Genomic DNA, 19597 nt, shown 5'->3' with positions numbered 1-19597 from the left:
GTTCAAATTGTTAGAATGCAAAAGGAAAACAAAAGAGGAAAGAAAAGGAGACAAAGAACCATCTGTCTCAGAGACGCACATGTGAGTGTTAGAATTGTACCGAGAAGCACAGCAGTGATGACTGAAGGCAGGATGGCGGCTATCTCGGGGGGTGGGGGTAGGGGTGGGGGTAGGGGAGCGGGGTTGCGAGCAGACAGGATACCCGGCAGGGGGTGTCTGTGCTGCTGACACGGTCCTACTTCCTGACCTGAGTGATGCTATCATGGATGTCCTGTTTATGATTCTCTAAATTTTACATTCTGTTCTGGAGCCAGCTGCCACCAGCTTGTGAGAACTGATGGTTAACTCTTCAGGGCTTTGGCGACCACGCTGACATCACATCGGTAGCTCGGAACTGGCCGGAAACCAACAACTGCTACAAATCAGGGCCTTTTTTGTTCTTTTTCTTTTTCTGAAGAACCCATTCGTAGTCGTTTCCCAGCACATCATAGCTTCTCTATGTATATTAATTAAACATTTTTAAATTATTATTTCTAATTGCGGTAAAAATACACATAAAATCTGCCATTGTAACCATTTTTAAGGGCCCGGTGGCATCAAGCACAATCACCATCCATCTCCAGAGCTCTTTTCATCTTGCAAAACTGAAACTCTGTCCCCATAATAGTTTTTTTTTAATCCTTAAAATTTTCCCTTGGAGGGTATGGATTCTGCAGAGAGCTCTGTTGGAATCCCCATCTCCACCCCCCTCCCTAGTTGAACTTGGGCACCTTCTGTCACCACTCTGGGCCTTGGTTTCCTTATCTGTAATATGGGAATGATCTTAGTCCTAATCTCATAGTCCAGTAGCTCTCAAAAGTTTGGTTTCTGGACCACCACAGCCTCGGCACGGCCTGGAAATTTGTTGCAAATGCAGATTCTTAGATGCTCTGTAAATAGGGCCCAAGAAGTGAAAACCCTATTTTAAAATTTTAAAATAGGGTTTTAACAAGCCCTCCAGGAGATGCCGAGGCTTGCTCAAATTTGAGAACCATTAAGTAGATATAAAATACGGAGAGAGGTGCCTGGCCTCGCAGCCCAGCCCATACTATGGAAATGCTCATTATGATTGTTGATATTATTCATAGAGGAGGTCCAGCCCTATGGGGGGCAGTATCTGGCTGAGTCCTCCTCTCTGGTGGGGTCTGGGTTCCTGGTCTCTGGTGAACTGAGACCTTTTCGCCCTCTCTGTTGAAGATGACAGTGAGCCAGACCACGTCACCCCATCCATGGTTAAATGTTATCACTTGGTCCTGGAAACGGGAAAGGTCGGGGTGGGGGAGGGCAAGCCTGTGTCCCCTCTGCTGAAGGAGATAAGGTAGGTCACTTGCCTTCTGCATGACAGGTGGGGGGAGCCCGGATGTATAAATGGGGAGCCAGGACGCAGCGGAGACACAGACACCCAGGGAAGTTGCCTCGCTGTGGCCCGGAGTCCCAGGTGTTCCTGTCCAGCATGGCCAAACGCCCGCTGCTGCTGCTTCTGACCGTGTGGGTGCTGGCTGGGGAGCTGTGGCTGAGGGCTGAGACCCGGGCGTCACCCTTCGGAGTGAAGCTCTGTGGCCGGGAATTCATCCGCGCGGTCATCTTCACCTGCGGGGGCTCCCGGTGGAGACGGGCGGACGTCCTGGCTCCTGAAGCCACAGGTGAGGCTGGGGAGGCTGCGTGGGGTGGGGAGGGGTGGACAGTGGATGGGACATGGGATGGTCCAAAGAGCCAAGGACAGGGCAGAAGAGTCCCTGTCCTACTACATGCAACTGGGGAAACTTGCCCAGGCCTCAAAGCGGGACCGAGGTGGGAGGAGCCAGTCAGCAGAGCCGGGATGGGGGTGGCAAGCCATCCACACCCTCTAGTCTTCGAAGAACTAGCTACTGTTTCTGGAGCACCTGCCGAGTGTGAGCCTGCCTTAAGCCAGGCTGCTGCTTGCACAACTCCTACGATGGGGGGTGGGGTGGGAGGTGGGACAGGGACGCCATTTAGAAACCGACACCGAAGTCGTTTTCAGGCTCTGAGGAAGGTAGTGGGGTCCACAAGGCCAGATTTTGCCACCTAGCAAGTGACCCTCCTAATGAGTTGGTGACCTTCTCCGAGTCCCTTTATCTGCGAATAGGAGGCACAGTCCCTGAATCTCCCAGGATGCTTAAGTGGAAACGCTCAGTCAGAAACAGATTAGGACACCGTCTCAACTGGGCAGGGGACTCAGTTGGGGCTCAAGCAGGGGGCATGGGGCCTAGTTTCATGAAGGGCAGGAGCCTGGAAAAAAAAAAAAAAGGTTTTCATGGTGATCATGATATGAATATGGGCCTGGAAGACACACTGGGTTCAAGTAGCAGCCCTACAACTTCATAGCTGTGTCTCCTTATGCAAGTTAGTCTGCCAAATCGTGCCTCGGTGTTCTCATCTGGAAACTGGGTATGATAACAGCTGCACCCACCTCATGGGGTTATCATTGTGAGAAATAAAGGAGTTAATCCTCTAAATCCTTTAAAACTGTCTGGCGCATAGTAAGTGCTCAAGAAATGATCAGTGCTATTTTGAGAGCTTCTTGTGTGCCGGACACTGTTCTAGGCATTTCTATAGGTACTAATTATCTCATCTACTCCATATAAAACTCTAGAAGGTAGGAGTTATTACTACCCCCACTTTGCAGAGAAGGAAACCTAGAGTCAGAGAAGTAAATTCATTTGCTCAGGATTATAACTCCGAGAGGCTGGATTGGTGCTTAGTTCAGCTCCCAAACACATGTTCTTTTTTTTTTTTAAGAGACCCACTTTATTTTATTTTTATTTAGATTTATTTATTGATTTTAGAGAGAGAGAGAAATAGCTTGGTGGAAGGGGCAGAGGGAGAGGGAGAGAGAGAGAGAGAATCCTCAAGCAGACTCCCCACTTCACTGAGTGCAGAATCCTACATGGGGCTCGATCCCACAACCCTGAGATCATGACCTGAGCCGAAAATAAGAGTCAGATGTTTAACCAATGGAGCCACCCAGGCGTCCCCCAAACACATGTTCGGAACCATCAGGTTCTCAATAAATAAAGAGTAGGAGAAAAGAAATGACAAGAGAGGAAAGGCAAGCTCAGTGAGGTTGAATAATTTGCCCATCGAAGCTGGACCCCGGGCCTGAATGGAATCAAACTTTTGACCATGAGGCTGCATCACAAGAATCGCAGTAGCTGGGCCAGCCACACTCTGGGTGTGACAGAAGCTAAGCCCCAAGCACTAACTCCTCATCCTTCCCCTTCCCAGATGCGGACTCGGACACAGACAGTGAGCTGGATGAGGCAGTAGCCTCCAGCGAGTTGTTGGCCATGACCAAGTACCCCCCGGCTTCTTATGGGGGCCGACCTGGCTGGCAGGGAACTCCGGGGGCTCTGCGTGGTGGCCGTGATGTCGTGGCAGGCCTCTCCAGCAACTGCTGCAAGTGGGGGTGCAGTAAGAGTGAAATCAGCAGCCTGTGCTAGACCAGTGACTGGGGCGGCCAGGGCCCAGGGGCCAGCGGGGCACCCGTCTCTGGCCTCTCATGCATTCATTCATCAGCAAGTCAGGTTAGGCGCTGTGCTCTTGGACACAGATCCCCCTAAATGACCCTGACCTGTGACCAGCCTGACCCTGAGCAAACTGCCCCTACCTGGCCCAATGACCTCTCCCCAGGCCATCTCATGCCTTTGCCTGGCCTATACTGTTCCCTGCTGCAATGGTGCCCCTACTCTACCCACACTGATCTACCCACATCCTGACCTTTGCCCAAACGGATTCTCTCTTGACACAACTGCGGCCACCGTCTCCTGACCAGCCCAAATTATGTTCCTGCTCCTTTCCAGCCTTTGCCCGCTGCTTTCTCCCTGCTTTCCAGCCCCTCCCCTTCCAACCCCACCCGCTGGGGCTCTAAAGCAGGGGACCCTAGAACTGGCAGTGGGAGCCCTGGGTTCCCTTCACATCCTGGGGTGGAAGGCTCGGTGGGAGGACGGATCAGAACCTTCTTCAACCCCAATAATAAAAGTTCCAAAGGACTTCGCAGCATGTGTGTGTGCGTCATTGGACGGGAGGGGGGGGGGGAGCCTCGGTTTCAGGGGCGCTCGGTGGCGCCCCCAGCGCCCCGCCACAAGCCCCAGGCCGTCCCCCCTCCCCTCGCGCAGCCCCAGCCTGAGCCGCCGGGGACTTTCCGCCGCGGGGAAGGGGCGGGGTCCCGGAGCGCAAGGTGCGGAGGAGCCTGGGAGGGGAGGGACGCTTCCCGTCGCCGCCCGGCGCTGGGGCCGGAGAGCGAGGCGAGCGGCGCGGCCGCGCTGGGCCGGGCAGGGCCGGTCGGGACTCGCGGCGCGCGGGGGCGCCATGCGGGGGGCCCGGGCCGCCCCCTTCCGGCCGCGGCCGAAGCTGGTGCTGCTGCCTCTGCTGGTGCTGCTGTGCCACCGGACTCGGTCCCAGGGTGAGTGGTGGAGCGAGCTCGTGTCTGGTGCCGCCGCGCTCGCCACGAGAGCGCCGAGCCTCCGCGTGCACCGCAAGTTTGCGGAACGAACGCCAGCGGCGCGGACGCCCCGCCGCACCTCCCCGGGCGGGCACCCGGCGGAGCGAGGAGTTAGCAAACGCGGGGTGGGGGGTCGGCCGCGAGGTGGGAGCCCGAGGCCCAGGGGTGGGGTGGAGGCTCTAGGGGTGGTAACAGGATGTGGCTGGCAGAGGGAGGGGAGGAGTTATGCCCAGGGCCTGGGGAGGGGTGTCCAGCGCCCCCTTCCTGCTGCTCACCCCCGGAAGGGACCCCCGGATCGCCCTCCACAATTGACAGAAGTCGGGGCAAGTTCAGGTTCTGGGATGTGCAGGATGGGGGCATTGAGCCGCTTCCCTGGGAACGCTCCACCCCCTCTCCCCCGCCTCCCTCTCCAGGCAGCCCTGGGCCACTGCAGTGCTATGGAGTTGGACCCTTGGGCGACCTGAACTGCTCGTGGGAAGCTGTGGGGGACCTGGGAGACCCCTCCACGCTGCACCTCCAGAGCCAGAAGTAGTGAGTACAACCGGCTGACTTGGGGAAACTGAGGCTTTAGAGGGGTGGCCACTCGGGTCCCAGTATACTCAGGTTGAGAGGACACCCATAGTTCCGCTCCCAAGCCCTTCGATTCCAGGTTTCAGCATTTCCGTTCTGTGCGACCCTAGACCAGTCACCTTCCCTCCCTGAGTCTCTCTTTCCTCCTCTATCAAAAGGCCATAATAAAGAAACCTGCGTCCCAGCGTTAGTTCTGAGGATTCAATGAATTAGGCATTGGCAAAGAGAAATTGCTTAATAATTAGAAGCTGTTTTTTATTGCTCTGTGACCTTAGGCAAGTAGCCTAACTTCTCTGAGCCTATAAAAAAGATAATTTGGTCTGGTGCCAGGGATGCAGCAATGAAAGAGGCAGACAGAAAGCCTGGCCCTTGTGGAACCCATGGTCAAGGGGGAGACCTGGGCTCCTTTATGATGAATCACACCTGCAAACTCAAGTTCATTTCAAATTTGGCTAGGTGAGGGAGGAGTAAAAGGGGCATTGAAAGGTGGGAACCACGGCGGGGTGGGCGGTTTTTTTTTTAAGATTTATTTATTTGAGAGAGAGAGATAAAGAGTGAGCATGGAGAGGGAAAGAGAGAGAAACAGACTCCGCACTGAGCAGGGAGCGCAAGGCGGGCCTCCAGCCCGGGACCCCGGGATCATGACCTGAGACAAAGGCAGACGCTTCACCGACTGAGCCACCCAGGTGCCCAGTTTTTGTTTTTTTTTAACGATGGTAAAATACTCATAAAATTACCATCTTTTTTTCCTCAACCATTTTAACAGTTCAGTGGCATTAAATACATTCACATAGTTGTGCAACCGTCACCACCATTCCTTTCTAGAGGGGCCCAGTTTTAATTGGTATAAGACGGAGGAGTCAAAGAACGTCCCCCCTTTTTTTAATGAGATAAATTCACATTACATAAAGCTAACCCATTTTATTTTATTTTATTTTATTTTACTTTTTTTAAAGATTTTATTTATTTATTTGACAGAGATAGAGACAGCCAGCGAGAGAGGGAACACAAGCAGGGGGAGTGGGAGAGGAAGAAGCAGGCTCATAGCGGAGGAGCCTGATGTGGGGCCCGATCCCACAACGCAGGGATCACGCCCTGAGCCGAAGGCAGATGTTTAACCGCTGTGCCACCCAGGTGCCCCAAAGCTAACCCATTTTATAATGAACAATTCATGGGGCGCCCGGATGGCTCAGTCGGTTAAGCATCTGCCTTCAGTTCAGGTCACGATCCCGGGGTCCTGGGACGAAGCCCCGCATCTGGCTCCCTGCTCAGCGGGGAGCCTGCTTCTCCCTCTCCATCTGCCTGTTGCTCCCCCTGCTTGTGCTCTCTTCCTCTCTCTCTGTCAGATAAATAAATAAAATCTTAAAAACAAAACAAAACAAAACCAATTCAGTGGCATTTGGTACGTTCACAGTGTTATGCAACCACCTCCTCTGTCTAGTTCCAGAACATTGTCATCACCCCAAAAGGAAGTTCCATCCCCATTAGCAGTCACTCCCCATTGTCCTCCCCCCCCCCCGCCCCCACCAGCCCCTGGCAACCACCATCCTGCTTTCTGTCTCTACGGATTTGCCTGTTGTGAACATTTCATATAAATGGAATTAGCAGAAATGTGGCCTTTTGTGTGTGACTTCTTTCACTTAGCATATTTTTGAGGTCCATCCACGTTGGAGCAGGAATCGGAACACCCTTGTCATGGCTGAGTGATACTCCACTGTACAACCTACCACCCTTGGGTGTTTCCCTTCATCTGTTGGTGGACATTTGGTTTGCTTTCACCTTATGGCGATTGTGACTGGCGCTGTAATGAACATACATGGACAAGTTCTCGAGTCCCTGTTTTCAGTGCTTTGGGGTCTATGCCTGGGAGTGGAGTTGCTGGGTCCTATAGCAGTTCTGTGTTTTAACTTTTTGAAGAACTGCCCAGACTGTTTTCTGCGGCAGCTGTAACATTTTCCATTCCCACCGGCAGTGCCCCAGGGCTGCGGTCTCTCCACATCTTCACCCACACCTGCGTTTTTGTTGTTGCTGCTGTTTTATGAAGGCCTTGTCCTGAACCTCTGAAATCTAATCCTTCAGGATATCCTCAGCGCCGCTGGCCGTCACCCACATCTGGTCTGTCAGCAAGGCTTGCTGGCTCCACCTTCTACGTTATCCAGAATCTGACACTGTCTACTTCCTGGGCACCCACCCTGGTCCAGCCCCCATCCGCCGTGGCTAACCTTGGCCATGCAGTGGGTCTCCTCCTCCCCTGGCCCCTGGCTTGCACCTTCAAGGCCACAGTCTGTTCTCTGCCACAGCAGCCAGGGGGCGCCTGTGAACATCTGCGTCAGGGCACATCTCTGCTTAGTTCCCAGCCCTCCAGGGGTCCCACCTCGCTCAGGGTAAAAGCCCAAGTCCTTCCTGTGGCCCACCAGGCCCTGCACAATCTGCTCATCACCTCCCTGCCCTCACCTCCTCCCACCCCACCCCCCACAGTCATTCCACTCCTGCCATGCGGGCCTCCTCCTTGCTGTTCCTCAGACACACCAGTGAGTATACCTCAGGCCTTTGCACCTGCCGCAGGGGCTGCTGCTTCTTCCTAAAATGCTTTCCCCCAGGTACTGCATGGCTCCGCCCCCATGTCCTTCAGGCCTTTGTTCAAAAGTCTCCTCGTCTGAGAGCTCTAAACCAGCACTGTCATTCCTCACCACATCATCACGCCGCATCCTCTTTTCCCTGGTGATCGTTCCTTGTCATCAGTTATACTCAGGTGTGTCTCATCTGCCTCCCGCATTGGAAGAGCAGCTCCAGAGAGTGGGTCCTCGCCTGCCTTGGTCATAGTCCTGTCCCCAGCTGCTACAAGAGGGCCTGGCACTATATATAAATTTGCTGACTGGCTAGTTGCATAAGCGTAAATGTGCATACAATAAATATAATAAGGAACGCTCCCATGACGTGTGTTGGGCACCCAGTGCTGTTCTAAACACATTCCATGTAGCATCTCATTGATTCCCCTCACTCTTCGGCCCTTCAGCAGGTACTTCTATCACCCTCCTTTCGTAGATGAGGACACAGGCACAGAGAAGTCAAGTCACTTGTTCAAGGTCACACAGCTCTAAAGCAGCAGAGCTGGGATTTGAACCCAGACAGAGGAGTTACCATTATGGCTCTGGACCCAACCAATATACACCACACCCCCATCCCCACATCTCTCCTCACAGCCATTCCAACAGAACGTGGACTGTGCCAGTGCCTACCGGGCAGAGCTGGGTGACCATCCCGCGGGAACAGCTTACCATGTCTGATGAACTGCTTGTCTGGGGTACCAAGGCAGGCCAGCCTCTCTGGCCCTCAGTCTTCGTGAACCTGGAAACCAGAAGTAACAGGCGGGATCGGGGGTGTGCTATATGTGGGGTGGGTGGTCCCAGAGGCCCTGGCTTAATGCATCTCGCCTCCCCTTCCTCAGTGAAGCCAGGTGCCCCCCGGCTGTACCCCGATGTCGACTTCTCAGAGGATGAGCCCCTGGAGGCCACTATCCACTGGGCCCCGCCTGTGTGGCCACCCCATAAGGTCCTGGTCTGCCAGTTCTACTATCGAAGATGCCAGGAGACAACCTGGACCCTGGTGAGTGTCAGGGGCCCCCTTTCCCCCACCCTATTCCAGGCAGGACCCAGGGCATCATCCCCAAATCAGAGACCCAGCCCAGAGCCTGTTCCATACTTGCCCTTACAGTCTGTCCACATCTCACACAATAGGCCTGTACATGCATCTTGTTCAGCTGAAAAAATCACCCCCCACCACCAAATAATCTAAAATTCCATGCAGTCCCAGTCCCCAGTTCCACTTGGAATTTTTGAGAAACTCAGTAAACTTCCTCTAACATTTTTGTGAATGAATAGAAGTCCTCCAATAGCTTACATTAACCTTAAAATGAGAATAATAGAAGATATTTAGAGAGCATCTACTGTGTGCCAGGCACTATTCTAGGCTCCCTATTGAACTCTTACAAGAACTCTTTGAAGTAGGTGCATTTTATACCTACCCATTTTACAGATGAGGAGCAAGGCTTGGTTTAAATAAACACCCAAAAATAATGAATAAAGGCGGCCGACGTTTCTGAGCACCTGCTGTGCACCGGGTCCCAAGCTAATTGCGTGGATTGTCTTGAAGAGTCCCTCCCAGCCTCCCTTTATAGTAGATGCTTTTATTTATTTGTTTGTTAATTTTGTTTAAAGATTTTTTTTATTTATTTATTTATTTATTTATTTATTTATTTATTTGAGATAGAGTGGGAGAGTGAGAGAGCACGAACAGGGGTGGGGGAAGAGGCAGAGGGAGAGGGAGAAGCAGGCTCTCCACTGAGCAGGGAGCCTGATGTGGGGCTTGATCCCAGGACCCTGGGATCATGACCTGAACCGAAGGCAGATGCTTAACCGACTGAGCCACCCAGGCACCCCTTTTTTGTCTATTTTAAGTACACATGGGGCTCCAACTCAGGGCTCCAAGATCAAGAGTCACATATTCCACTGACTGAGCCAGCCGAACGCCCCTATAGTGGATGCTTTTAAGATATCTATTTCATAGCTGGGGAAGCCAACCTCAGAGAAGTTAAGCACTTTATCAAGCTCACACAGCAAGAAAAATGGAAGAGAACTCTAGAGCAAGGAGACCCCAGAAGGAGCTGGGGGACCAGCCCATGTACTTCCTACAGCCCAGGAGTTACCAGTATCATTTCCTCTCATATCTCATTGGCCAGAACACAGTCACATGGCCTCACCTGATTGGAAGGGAGACTGGGAAATGGAGTCCTTACTCTTTTTTTTTTTTTTAAGATTTTATTTATTTATTCGACAGAGAGACAGCCAGCGAGAGAGGAAACACAAGCAGGGGGGGTGGGAGAGGAAGAAGCAGGCTCCCAGCGGAAGAGCCTGACGTGGGGCTCGATCCCAGAACGCCGGGACCACGCCCTGAGCCGAAGGCAGACGCTTAACTGCTGTGCCACCCAGGCGCCCCTGGAGTCCTTACTCTTGACAGCCACATTCCCAACTGATACTCAGGGCTTCTATTTCCAAAGGAAGAAGGGGAGAATGGATATTGGGGATAGCCAATTGTCTCAGCCGCCTCATGCAAGACATCACAATGTAGAAGAGAGTTGTCATTGCAATTATTCACGCAATTCAGAAAAATGCTGAGATGCAGACTTTGGAATCTGATGGCCCGGGTCTGAATCTCAGCTCCATCACTCAGCTGCTTTGTGACCTTGCGCCAGTCACCTTCCCTCTCTGGGCTTCAGTTTTCCTCAACTGTAAAATGGGGAAAATAATAGAATTTACTACCTACCGCTATACGTGACCCATAGGGTGGCCAGCTCGTCTCCTCTTTTTGCCGGGGATTTTCCCAATTTCAAAGCCAAAAGCCCTGTGTCCTGAGAACCCCATGGTCTGGGACAAAGCAGGATAGCTGGAGCCTGCTGACATATCAGGTCAAGTATTCTCAACTCAGTCCTCAGCTTCATTGCTCTTTCCTCTCTATCCCCCAGCTGGAACCGGAAGTGAGGTCCAGGCCCCTGGCCCCTGTTGAGATCCAGGACCTGGAGCTGGCCACTGGTTATGAGGTACATGGCCGCTGCCGAATGGAGAAGGAAAAGAATCTGTGGAGCGAGCGGAGCCCCGTTTTGTCCTTCCAGACGCTGCCCTCTGGTGAGGGTCTCCAGGCTTGCCCTTACAACCTCGTCTCACCTCCTGGCAGTCTGTACCACTCGGCCGCTCTCATTTGTACCCCTTCCCTCATCCGTGACAGCTCCAAAAGACGTATGGGTGTCCGGGAACCTCTGCGGGACACCAGGCAGACAGGAACCCCTGCTTCTGTGGAAGGTGAGCTATGGAGAGCAGTTCCATTCTTTCTGCACATGTCCAGAAGCCCCAGATAACACCGGTATAAACAAGACAGCGGTTCCAGTGCCGCCTTGTTGGGGTTGCTCCGAGGAGGGGATGCTCAGAGAGGCCCTAGCGTAGTGCTAGGCACAGAGCAAGCTTCCGCAATGTCGGCTACTTCTAGGAGATCTGAGCTGGGTCATGGAGGTGGGTGCAACTGTTCCAAGCAGGGGGAAGCAGCAGGTACAAAGGTTTGAAAGCAAGACTAGGCTTGGCTCTGTCAACTACAGCGCAGCGTGCCAGAGCTTGGATGCTCGTATCAAAACGGCAATAGGAGATGGTAGACAGTGATGATCCTTATTGATCCAAATCCGTTGAGCATCTGCTATGTTCCAGGCATTGCTGGGCCCTGGCTCACAGTAAATATGGCAAGGAACAAAACAACAGGGCCCATACCCTCTTAGGCCACACAATCTAATATTAGTTTTAACCACACATAACACTGAGTTCTTACTATGTGCCAGGTTCTAGCCTACACGCTCATTTATATTAACTGACTTTACAGATCAGAAAAATGAGACACAGAGAGGTTGCTTCAGATCACACAACTGGTAAGTGGCAGAGTTGAGATTCACTGGCTTTCAAACAGCAATTCACAGCCTTAGTGTCTCTGTGTCATAACACATACTTTGTAACACCCCTTCACTCTACTGAAATGAAATACATAGATAACCATTTTTCTCATGTTTTAAAGACTATATAATAAAGTGTTCTAATTGTAATATTCTGTAGAAGATAAGGGGAAAATAAGGTAACTGCATATGGCAATTATGCAGTTCACCAGTATGAGATGAACACTAAATCTGTATGTACCTAATAATATGGCTTTAAAATACATATAGCAAAAATTGACGGAACAACAAGTAGAAATATATGGATCCACAACCATTGTGGGGGATTTTAATACACCCCATCAGTGATTTCATAATAGATGGAAAACAAATCAAGATCTAGAATATTTGAACATGTGATTAACAAACAACTTAATGGACTCACATAGGAAATGTCAGAACATGCCTTTCTTCCATATACAATTAGGACATTTACCAAAGTCAACTGCATGCCAGGCCGTAGAGCCAGTTTCCAGGGACTTTAAAGTGGTGAGGTGATGCAGGGCACATTTAAGAATTCTCTAATTAGAGCACAGATTGTGCTGGGAATTGATCATAAAAACTGCCTAGAAAGTCCCCATGTATTCTGAATATTTAAAATTCAGTGAATTTTTTTTTTTTAAGATTTTATTTATTTATTTGACAGAGAGAGACAGCCAGCGAGAGAGGGAACACAAGCAGGGGGAGTGGGAGAGGAAGAAGCAGGCTCCCAGCAGAGGAGCCCGATGCAGGGCTCGATCCCAGAGCACCGGGATCACGCCGTGAGGCGAAGGCAGACGCTTAACGACTGTGCCACCCAGGCGCCCCTAAAATTCAGTGAATATTAAAACCAGGTCCCACCGTCAAAGATTTTGTCTTAGTGCATGAAAAGGAGTTTGGTACTAGGAGCAGTTAACGTTATTAGACAGGACATTCATCTACAAAAGCTTTTCCTCTGTACAACAGTGGGAATTTTGAAATCCCAAAGAATTGCACGGGGCACAGACCAGGGTGAGGCGAGTAAGGCAGGCTCTTAACAAGTGCAGGGGCAGATCCTGTCTGTTCTTCAAATCTCGAAAGTTTGTTTGTCATGGGTTGTTTGGCCTTCATTCTGATTGACTAAAATAGAATTTTTCTTGATTACTGGGTTTTTGGTATCCTCCCCTTTAACACTTGCCCCCAAGGGGAGTGCCTCACTCACTGTCCCCTAATTTGGGTCCTGGAACTGTATTCTGGTATCACCTCTGCCACTGAGCCCCCCTGAGACTTAGTTTCTTCATCTGTAAAGTGGAGCCAACAGAAATATGTCACTGACGGGTTTGTCAGGTGGACCTCCCAGAGATACACGTGTGTGCCTGAGAAATGGGTGACACGAACTGCTTCTTCCTCTCGTCCTTCAGGACCGGGGGCGCTGCATGCAGATGAGCTACCGAGTCTGGTTCCAGGCTGAAGACCAGGAGCTGGTCCAAAAGACGGTTCCCTGCTGCAGCTCCTTCGTCCCAACCCAGGCCGAGTGGGTCGGGGTGTCTGCCGTCAATGCCACGAGCTGGGAGCCTCTCACCAACCTTTCTCTGGCCTGCTTGGGTAAGAGGCTGTGAATCTCCTCTCAGCAGTGCCCTGGAGAGGGAGGCGGGGACTTCCCAAGCGGACAGCTGCGATGTCTCCCCCGTCCAGGTCTAGATTTCGCCCCCCACGGCGTGGCGGTCAGCAACATTGCCGGGAGCACAGAGCTGCTGGTGACTTGGCAGCGGGGGCCTGGGGAGTTGCAGGAGCACGTGGTGGATTGGGCTCGAGACGGGGATCCCCTGGAGGACCTCAACTGGATCCGGCTCCCCCCTGAGAACCTCAGTGCTCTGTTGCCAGGTGAGGCCATGGGACACCTGAGTTCCCATCCCAGCTGTTGCAGAGCAGACTGACGAGCGGACCCTGCAGGAGAGAATGCTGTGGTTAAAGTATCATTAATTCCTGCAAGCAGCGTTCATCGACCACTCACTACGTGCCAGGCCATGTTCTAGACGCTGGCATGCAGTGACGGCAGCTGATATCTATTGGCATTTACCAGCAGCATTGCATTATTCAAACTTACTTAGAAAGTAAGTTTCTGTTATTATGATGCTCGAGGTAGAGACGAAGAAAAAGCCCAGGGAGGTGAAGCAACTTGCCTGAGGCCACACAGCAAATAGATGGTAGAACCAGGATTTGAACCATATACTCAGGCCCCTCAAGCCAGACCCTGAACCATCACACCACTCTCTCTCTCAGCAACATCCCCATCCTCATGGAGCTGACTTTCTTGTGGAGCGAGCAGCCCAATGAGACAAACAGTAACAACAAAGCAAGTACATCTGTAATGTAATTGGGGAAAAATATAAAACAGGGCAAAGGGGAGGAGGGAGAACTGATGTTTTAGAAAGAAAGGGTTTTTAGAAAAGGCCTTTCTGGAAAAGTACCATCTGAACCAGGACCTGAAGGAGGTGAGAGAGGCAGCTATGAGGAAGTCTGAGGGAAAAGCGAGAGGCAACAGACAGTGCAAAGGCCCAGAGACAGGAACGTGCCTGATATGTTAGCATAGCGAGGAGGCCTGCATGGCTGGAGTGGAATGAGTGAGGGGGAGAGTGGGAGGAGGTGAGGGCAGGGAGGTGACAAGCAAACTGTCCAACACCTGGTGGGCTACAGGAAGGCCTTGGGCTTTTCCTCTGTGTGAGGTAGGAACCATGGAGAGTTCTGAGCAGAGGAAGGATATGCCCTGAGTCAGTTGCTTACAGGTGCTCTCTGCCTGCTCTTGGGGGGAGTAGACTGGGGAAGGGTGAGGGCCGTACCAGGTGGGAACTGAGGAGGGTAGGGAAGGAAGCAGGTGCTGATCGGAGGTCCTGGGGCAGAATTTTGGGGACCCATTTGGATATGTGGTGTTGGAGGTGTTCACCCAAATGGAGCTGTCTGTGGGGCTGCTGGCTGCTCAGGGCTGGGGGCTTGCAATGAGCTCTGGGCTGGGGTGTGGCCCTGGGGAGCCCATCCCTGGTGTAGGGGACTTGGGAGAGCATGAGAAGGTTTTGAGTGAAGCATTTAGGAAGGACAGAGTCCTTCCTAGGGAAGGAGCCCCGATTCTGGAAAATTTCCGTTTGGGGAAGGCCAGGCAGCCACAGTAGGTTTTGAGAAGGGACTTCAGAAGCCTCACCCACCATGATGGGTGGTGTCAGGGTCCCCCCTCCCCCCCGCCCCCGTAGCCTGGTGTTTGAGAATCTCCCAGCCTCCGGCGCCTGCATTTCCCGGCCTGGAGCCTTTCTCTGAAGCATTTTCCCCGTCTAAGCAGCAGTCTGGAAGTGCTGGCGAATTAAGTCGCCTCAGATGCAGCCCTTCGCCGATTACTAGTAAGGATTGGTGGGTCAATATCTCAGCTTCCCCCCTCCTTGGATGGGCGCGCTCTCGGGCATCTGCTCTCTGCTGCCTCCCAGAGGTCGCCAGCGGGATTGAGTTTCCGTTGCCTACACAGGGAACTTGTTCTCTCTCATTTACTGGCTGCCTTTCTTTCCCTAGTTCACTTCGCAGCTGCCCTGCTGGTGTTCTGTGGGGTTACCACCCAGAAATATTACTGTTACCCAAATATTTATCTCAGCATGTCCTTTAGGAGACCCGAATGAAGATGCCTACCGAGTAGGAAACGAGTAGGGGTGGGGGGAGCCAACTCTCACTGTCTTTGCTCCTCCACCAACCAGGGAATTTTGAAGGAGGGGTCCCGTACCGAATCACAGTGACAGCAGTCTCTTCTTGGGGTTTGGCCCCTGCCCCCTCAGTCTGGAGGTTCAGAGAGGAACTGGGTAAGTGGTGGAGCTGGAGAATGGGGCATGCCCCTGGAACCCTGGCCAGCCTTGACCCACTGACTTTCTCCCCAGCACCCCTAGCCGGGCCAGTGCTTTGGCGACTCCAGGATGCGCCCCCAGGGACCCCCGTCATAGCGTGGGGAGAGGTCCCAAGGCACCAACTCCGGGGCCATCTCACCCACTACACTTTGTGTGTACAGAGCGGGACCAGGCCTTCTGTCTGCATGAACGGTGAGCTTCACTGCCCCCTGCCCCCTGCTCCTAGCCCCCCACAAGACCCACCCATCAGTCTACCCCACCCTCGTCTCCAGAGTGGCCCCTTTGGTTCCCTCTCAGCCCCTGGGAAAATCTGTGATGTCCTCTGTTCCCTAGCGGACAATAACCCTCGTGGCTATCAATATGATGGACTATCATTTGACCGTTAAAAATGAAGACTCTGATCTATATTTATTGACAATGGAAGATGCCTGTCGTGTTTATTAAGTGAAAAAGATAAAAAGATGACAAAACTCCACGAGGTGGTTCCATTTGTGTAAAATAAAGCTGGCATTGAGCAAAGCAGAGGCACAAATGTGAAAAGAAATTGCCCACGATGTCAGCAGGGTGACAGGATTATGGATGATTTTTATTTCTTTTTCATACCTTTGGGTATAGACTACAGTTTTACTCTGAACACAAATTCCTTTTTAAAAATACCTTTATTACCCCCTTTTTTTTTTCAGATTACAAAAGTTATCTGTGCTTATTATCATAGCTGACACTTTAAAGGCGTATGTCATCAGGAATATCAGCATTCTCAGGGCGCCTGGGTGGCTCAGTTGGTTGGGCGTCCAACTCTTGATTTCGGCTCAGGTCATGATCTCAGGGTCATGGGATCGAGCCCCATGTCGGGCTTCCCGCTTGGCAGGGAGTCTGCTTGGGATTCTCCCCCCACCCCTGCCCTCACTGCTCTCTCTCCCTCTCTCTCAAATAAATAAATAAATCTTTTTTAAAAAAAGGAACATCAGCATTCTCATAATTTCACTGACACTGAAATGCAGCTTCCAGATTTTTCCATGCATCTATTAACACAGAGATTGGAGTTGTGTTCTTTGAAGATTTTTAACTTTGTATTATAGAAAATTCAAGCGCATACAAAAATAGGGAGACCAGTATAACAAACCCTGGTGTGCCCACCAGGTGTCAACAGTTACCTACTTTGCCAATCTGCTTTCATTTTTATCCCCTGCACTTTTTTTCCTAGAGTCTTTGGTGTCATTTTCCCTCCAACTACATCATTTGTAGTTGTCTCTAACCGATAAAGCCTATTTTTTAACGTAACTACTTTGCCATGATTGCACATTACAACAGTATATATTGATCATTAGATTAAAATTTTAATTTTTTAAATCTTCTTTAAAGATTTTATTTATTTATTTGAGAGAGATCGCAGAGGCTGCCCCGGGGTTTGATCCTAGGACCCTGAGATCATGACCTGAGCCAAAGTCCGATGCTTAACTGACTGAGCTACCCAGGTGCCCCATTTTAAATTTTTTTAGATTAAAATGTTTATACATATCTATATTATTAAATATGTATTATTATTATTATTATTATTATTATTTTAGAGAGGAAGAGAGGAGGGGGGAGGGGCAGAGGGAGAGGGAGAGAGAATCTTAAGCAGGTTCCATGTGCACCCCGATGAAGGGCTCAGTCTTACCACCCTGAGATCATGACCTGAGCCGAAATCAAAAGTCAGATGCTTGACCGACTGAGCCAGCCAGGCGCCCCTGGATTATTATTATTTTAAAAAGAGGACCATGTTCTAGACTATAGTTTGGCCTCTCAATCTCTTATGACTGTGATATTTTACAACTTTCTTTTTTTACCTGCTGATTTAGCTTGGACATCTTTCTATGGTAATAGAGCTTGATTGGTGTTCATGTCTCCCATAATTTTACAACAAACCAAAAAGTTACTTCCTCTTTGGGCTTAAAAGCAAAAAAGAGCAGTTTAGTAAAAACAGGTAAACAAATATAGTTCTGGAAGGGGCACACCTGCCCCCCCCCCCCGGTCTAGGGAGAATCTCCGTTCACTGTGTTAGTGTGCAGATGGGAGATACGATGCCCATTCTTTCTTTTATTTGTTCAAATATATATCATTTTTGAGTGCTTCCTGTGTGCCAGCCATTGATCCAGGTGCTGGGAATATGGCCCTTGTGGAGCCAACTTTATAATGGTCAGGGAAGGCCTCACCGAGGAGGTGAAATGTGAGCAAAGACCCAAAGGCGGGATCCATGTCACTATCTGGGGAGAGTGTTGAAGACAGAGAGGAAGCACATGCAAAGGCCCTGAGGTAGGAGTTGACTGCCTCCCCAACCTCTCTGGGTGTGTCCTTCAGTGAGTGGCAGCACCCGGAACATCACCCTGCCCGACCTTCACTGGGGTCCTTGTGAGCTGTGGGTGACCGCATCCACCATCGCAGGACAGGGGCCACCTGGTCCCAGCCTCTGGCTTCACCTACCAGGTAGGGGGCTTGGGGTGGGACTGCCATAGGAGGGGGCCTGCTCCATTTCAAGGAGATAGGGGTTTCAGTGAGTGAGCAACCTTTTGACTCAGGGCATGGTTACTGATGACACCTCAGGGGCATTCTGATCCTGCTGAATACTCGGGATTATCAGGCACTGTGCGTCTGTGCCCCTTTCACCCATCCTTGACCTTGACCTATCACCCATGACTGTTTCATTCACAAGCCCACTCCCACCCCAAGATCTCCCCGACCCTTGGCCCCTACCTACTCATAAGCCCCGCCCCTTTACCTGCCTCCCTCTCCCAAACCCGGCCCCATGCACGACCCTTACCTGATCCCTCCCCCATCCCTGGCATCCAAATGTTCTTCTGCCCTTCCGCCTCAGATAACACCCTGAAGTGGAAAGTTCTGCCGGGTGTCTTTCTCCTGTGGGGCTTGCTCCTGACGGGCTGTGGCGTGAGCCTAGCCACCTCTGGAAGGTGAGGCCGTCAGACATGTTGGGTCTCTGCCCAGGTGGGGAGGCCAGCTGGACACTCACTAAGCTTTGGTGGGGGGCAAGCAGTGAGGGGACGCCTCAGGGCTCCGTGACGTTCCTGGGCTGGGGCAGCAGGTCACCTAGCTTCTCTGCCCTCTTACCTGCTTGCCAGGTGCCTCCACCTTCGGCACAAGGTACTGCCCCGCTGGGTCTGGGAGAAGATTCCGGATCCGGCCAATAGCAGTTGTGGCCAGCCCCACATGGAGGTGAGCAAGCAAAAAGGCTGGCTTGTCTGGGCCCTCTGGGGGTTTGGCGAATGCTGGGACAGTGGGGAGTGGGTGGGAGCAGGTCAGGGAGAATGGGGGGGGAGGGCAGAATCCCTGTCTCTTCTCTTTCCAGGAGGTGCCTCAGGCTCAGCCCCCCGGCGACTTCCCCATCCTGAAAGTGGAGGAGATGGAGCCACTACCGGTTACGGAGCCCCCCCAGGCCTCCACCCAGCTGGACTCTGGCTATGAGAAACACTTCCTGCCCACCCCTGAGGAGCTAGGCCTTCTGGGCCCGCCCCCAGGTCCCAAGGTCTAGCCTGAGCCCACCCCTGACCAGGAGAGGGGTGCCCACGTGACAGATGAAGACACTGAGGCTCAGAGAGGCTGAGTCACATGCCTGAGGACACCCAGCCAGGAAGAACAGGTCGAAGGACCCCTACGAGAAGGGCCTGGCCCTATGGGGACTATATGGATGGAGGAGGGAGCAAAGGAAAATGTATGGAATCGAGCGGAGCTGCCTCCCCAGGTCTGTCCTGCTGCTGCTGACAGAACTGTAGCTGGGCGTCCCTGTCGCCTTCCCTGCAGCCAGGCGCAGCCCTGGACCGAGTTCTGGGCGGCAGAACGCGAGCGGAAGTGCCGCGGGCTGATGCCCAGACGATGGCCCGGCGGGGTCGGGGCTCCTCCGCATTCCCTCCCCTGGCCCTCGACCCAGCTGTAGCCCCGCCGGAGGGGAGGGGAACGTGGAGCAAGAGGTGGAAAGGAACCTCAGTCCCCAAGTGACTGCTGACTCGGAGCCTCCCCAGAGAAATACACGTTTACGTTTTTATAGCTACCGTAGCTGGGCGCTTTGGACGGCAGCTGCGTCTGTACTCACACCGGCTCCGGCTCTGCTTCTAGCAGGAGCCGAGCCCCCGCTTTCCCACCGGGAGGTGGGAGGCGGTTCCGTGCCAACAA

The 19597-nt window shown here is 52.2% G+C and overlaps 2 protein-coding genes across 4 annotated transcripts; both read left to right on the top strand.

Moving 5' to 3' along the window:
- The first annotated feature begins 1492 nt into the window (after positions 1–1492).
- Positions 1493–3500, top strand: RLN3 (relaxin 3). 3 transcript variants are annotated; one of them, XM_087866669.1, is made up of 3 exons: positions 1493–1660; positions 1758–1771; positions 3257–3500. In XM_087866669.1, exons 1-3 carry the CDS (start codon positions 1493–1495, stop codon positions 3498–3500), a joined length of 426 nt encoding a protein of 141 aa, XP_087722795.1. The 3 variants fall into 3 exon arrangements, with proteins under 3 accessions (XP_087722795.1, XP_045667913.1, XP_087722796.1); XM_045811957.1 differs by lacking the exon at positions 1758–1771 and having other exon boundaries at positions 1493–1686; positions 3275–3500; XM_087866670.1 differs by lacking the exon at positions 1758–1771 and having other exon boundaries at positions 1493–1691; positions 3280–3500.
- Positions 3501–4271: 771 nt separating this feature from the next.
- On the top strand, positions 4272–19476 carry IL27RA (interleukin 27 receptor subunit alpha). Its single transcript, XM_045811954.2, has 14 exons — positions 4272–4462; positions 4915–5032; positions 8275–8432; positions 8520–8677; positions 10593–10752; positions 10853–10926; positions 12977–13160; positions 13251–13439; positions 15290–15391; positions 15467–15625; positions 17774–17899; positions 18288–18381; positions 18550–18643; positions 18777–19476. The coding sequence occupies exons 1-14, from the start codon at positions 4369–4371 to the stop codon at positions 18957–18959; spliced, it is 1893 nt and encodes a 630-aa protein (XP_045667910.2). The 5' UTR covers positions 4272–4368; the 3' UTR covers positions 18960–19476.
- Positions 19477–19597: the final 121 nt, after the last annotated feature.

Source organism: Ursus americanus, chromosome 14, assembly GCF_024610735.1.
Source record: "Ursus americanus isolate L20-20 chromosome 14, mUrsAme1.1.p, whole genome shotgun sequence".
NCBI lineage: Eukaryota > Metazoa > Chordata > Mammalia > Carnivora > Ursidae > Ursus > Ursus americanus.
Note: the sequence above shows the minus strand (reverse complement) of the source record. Positions and strands in the feature narration are given on the sequence as shown.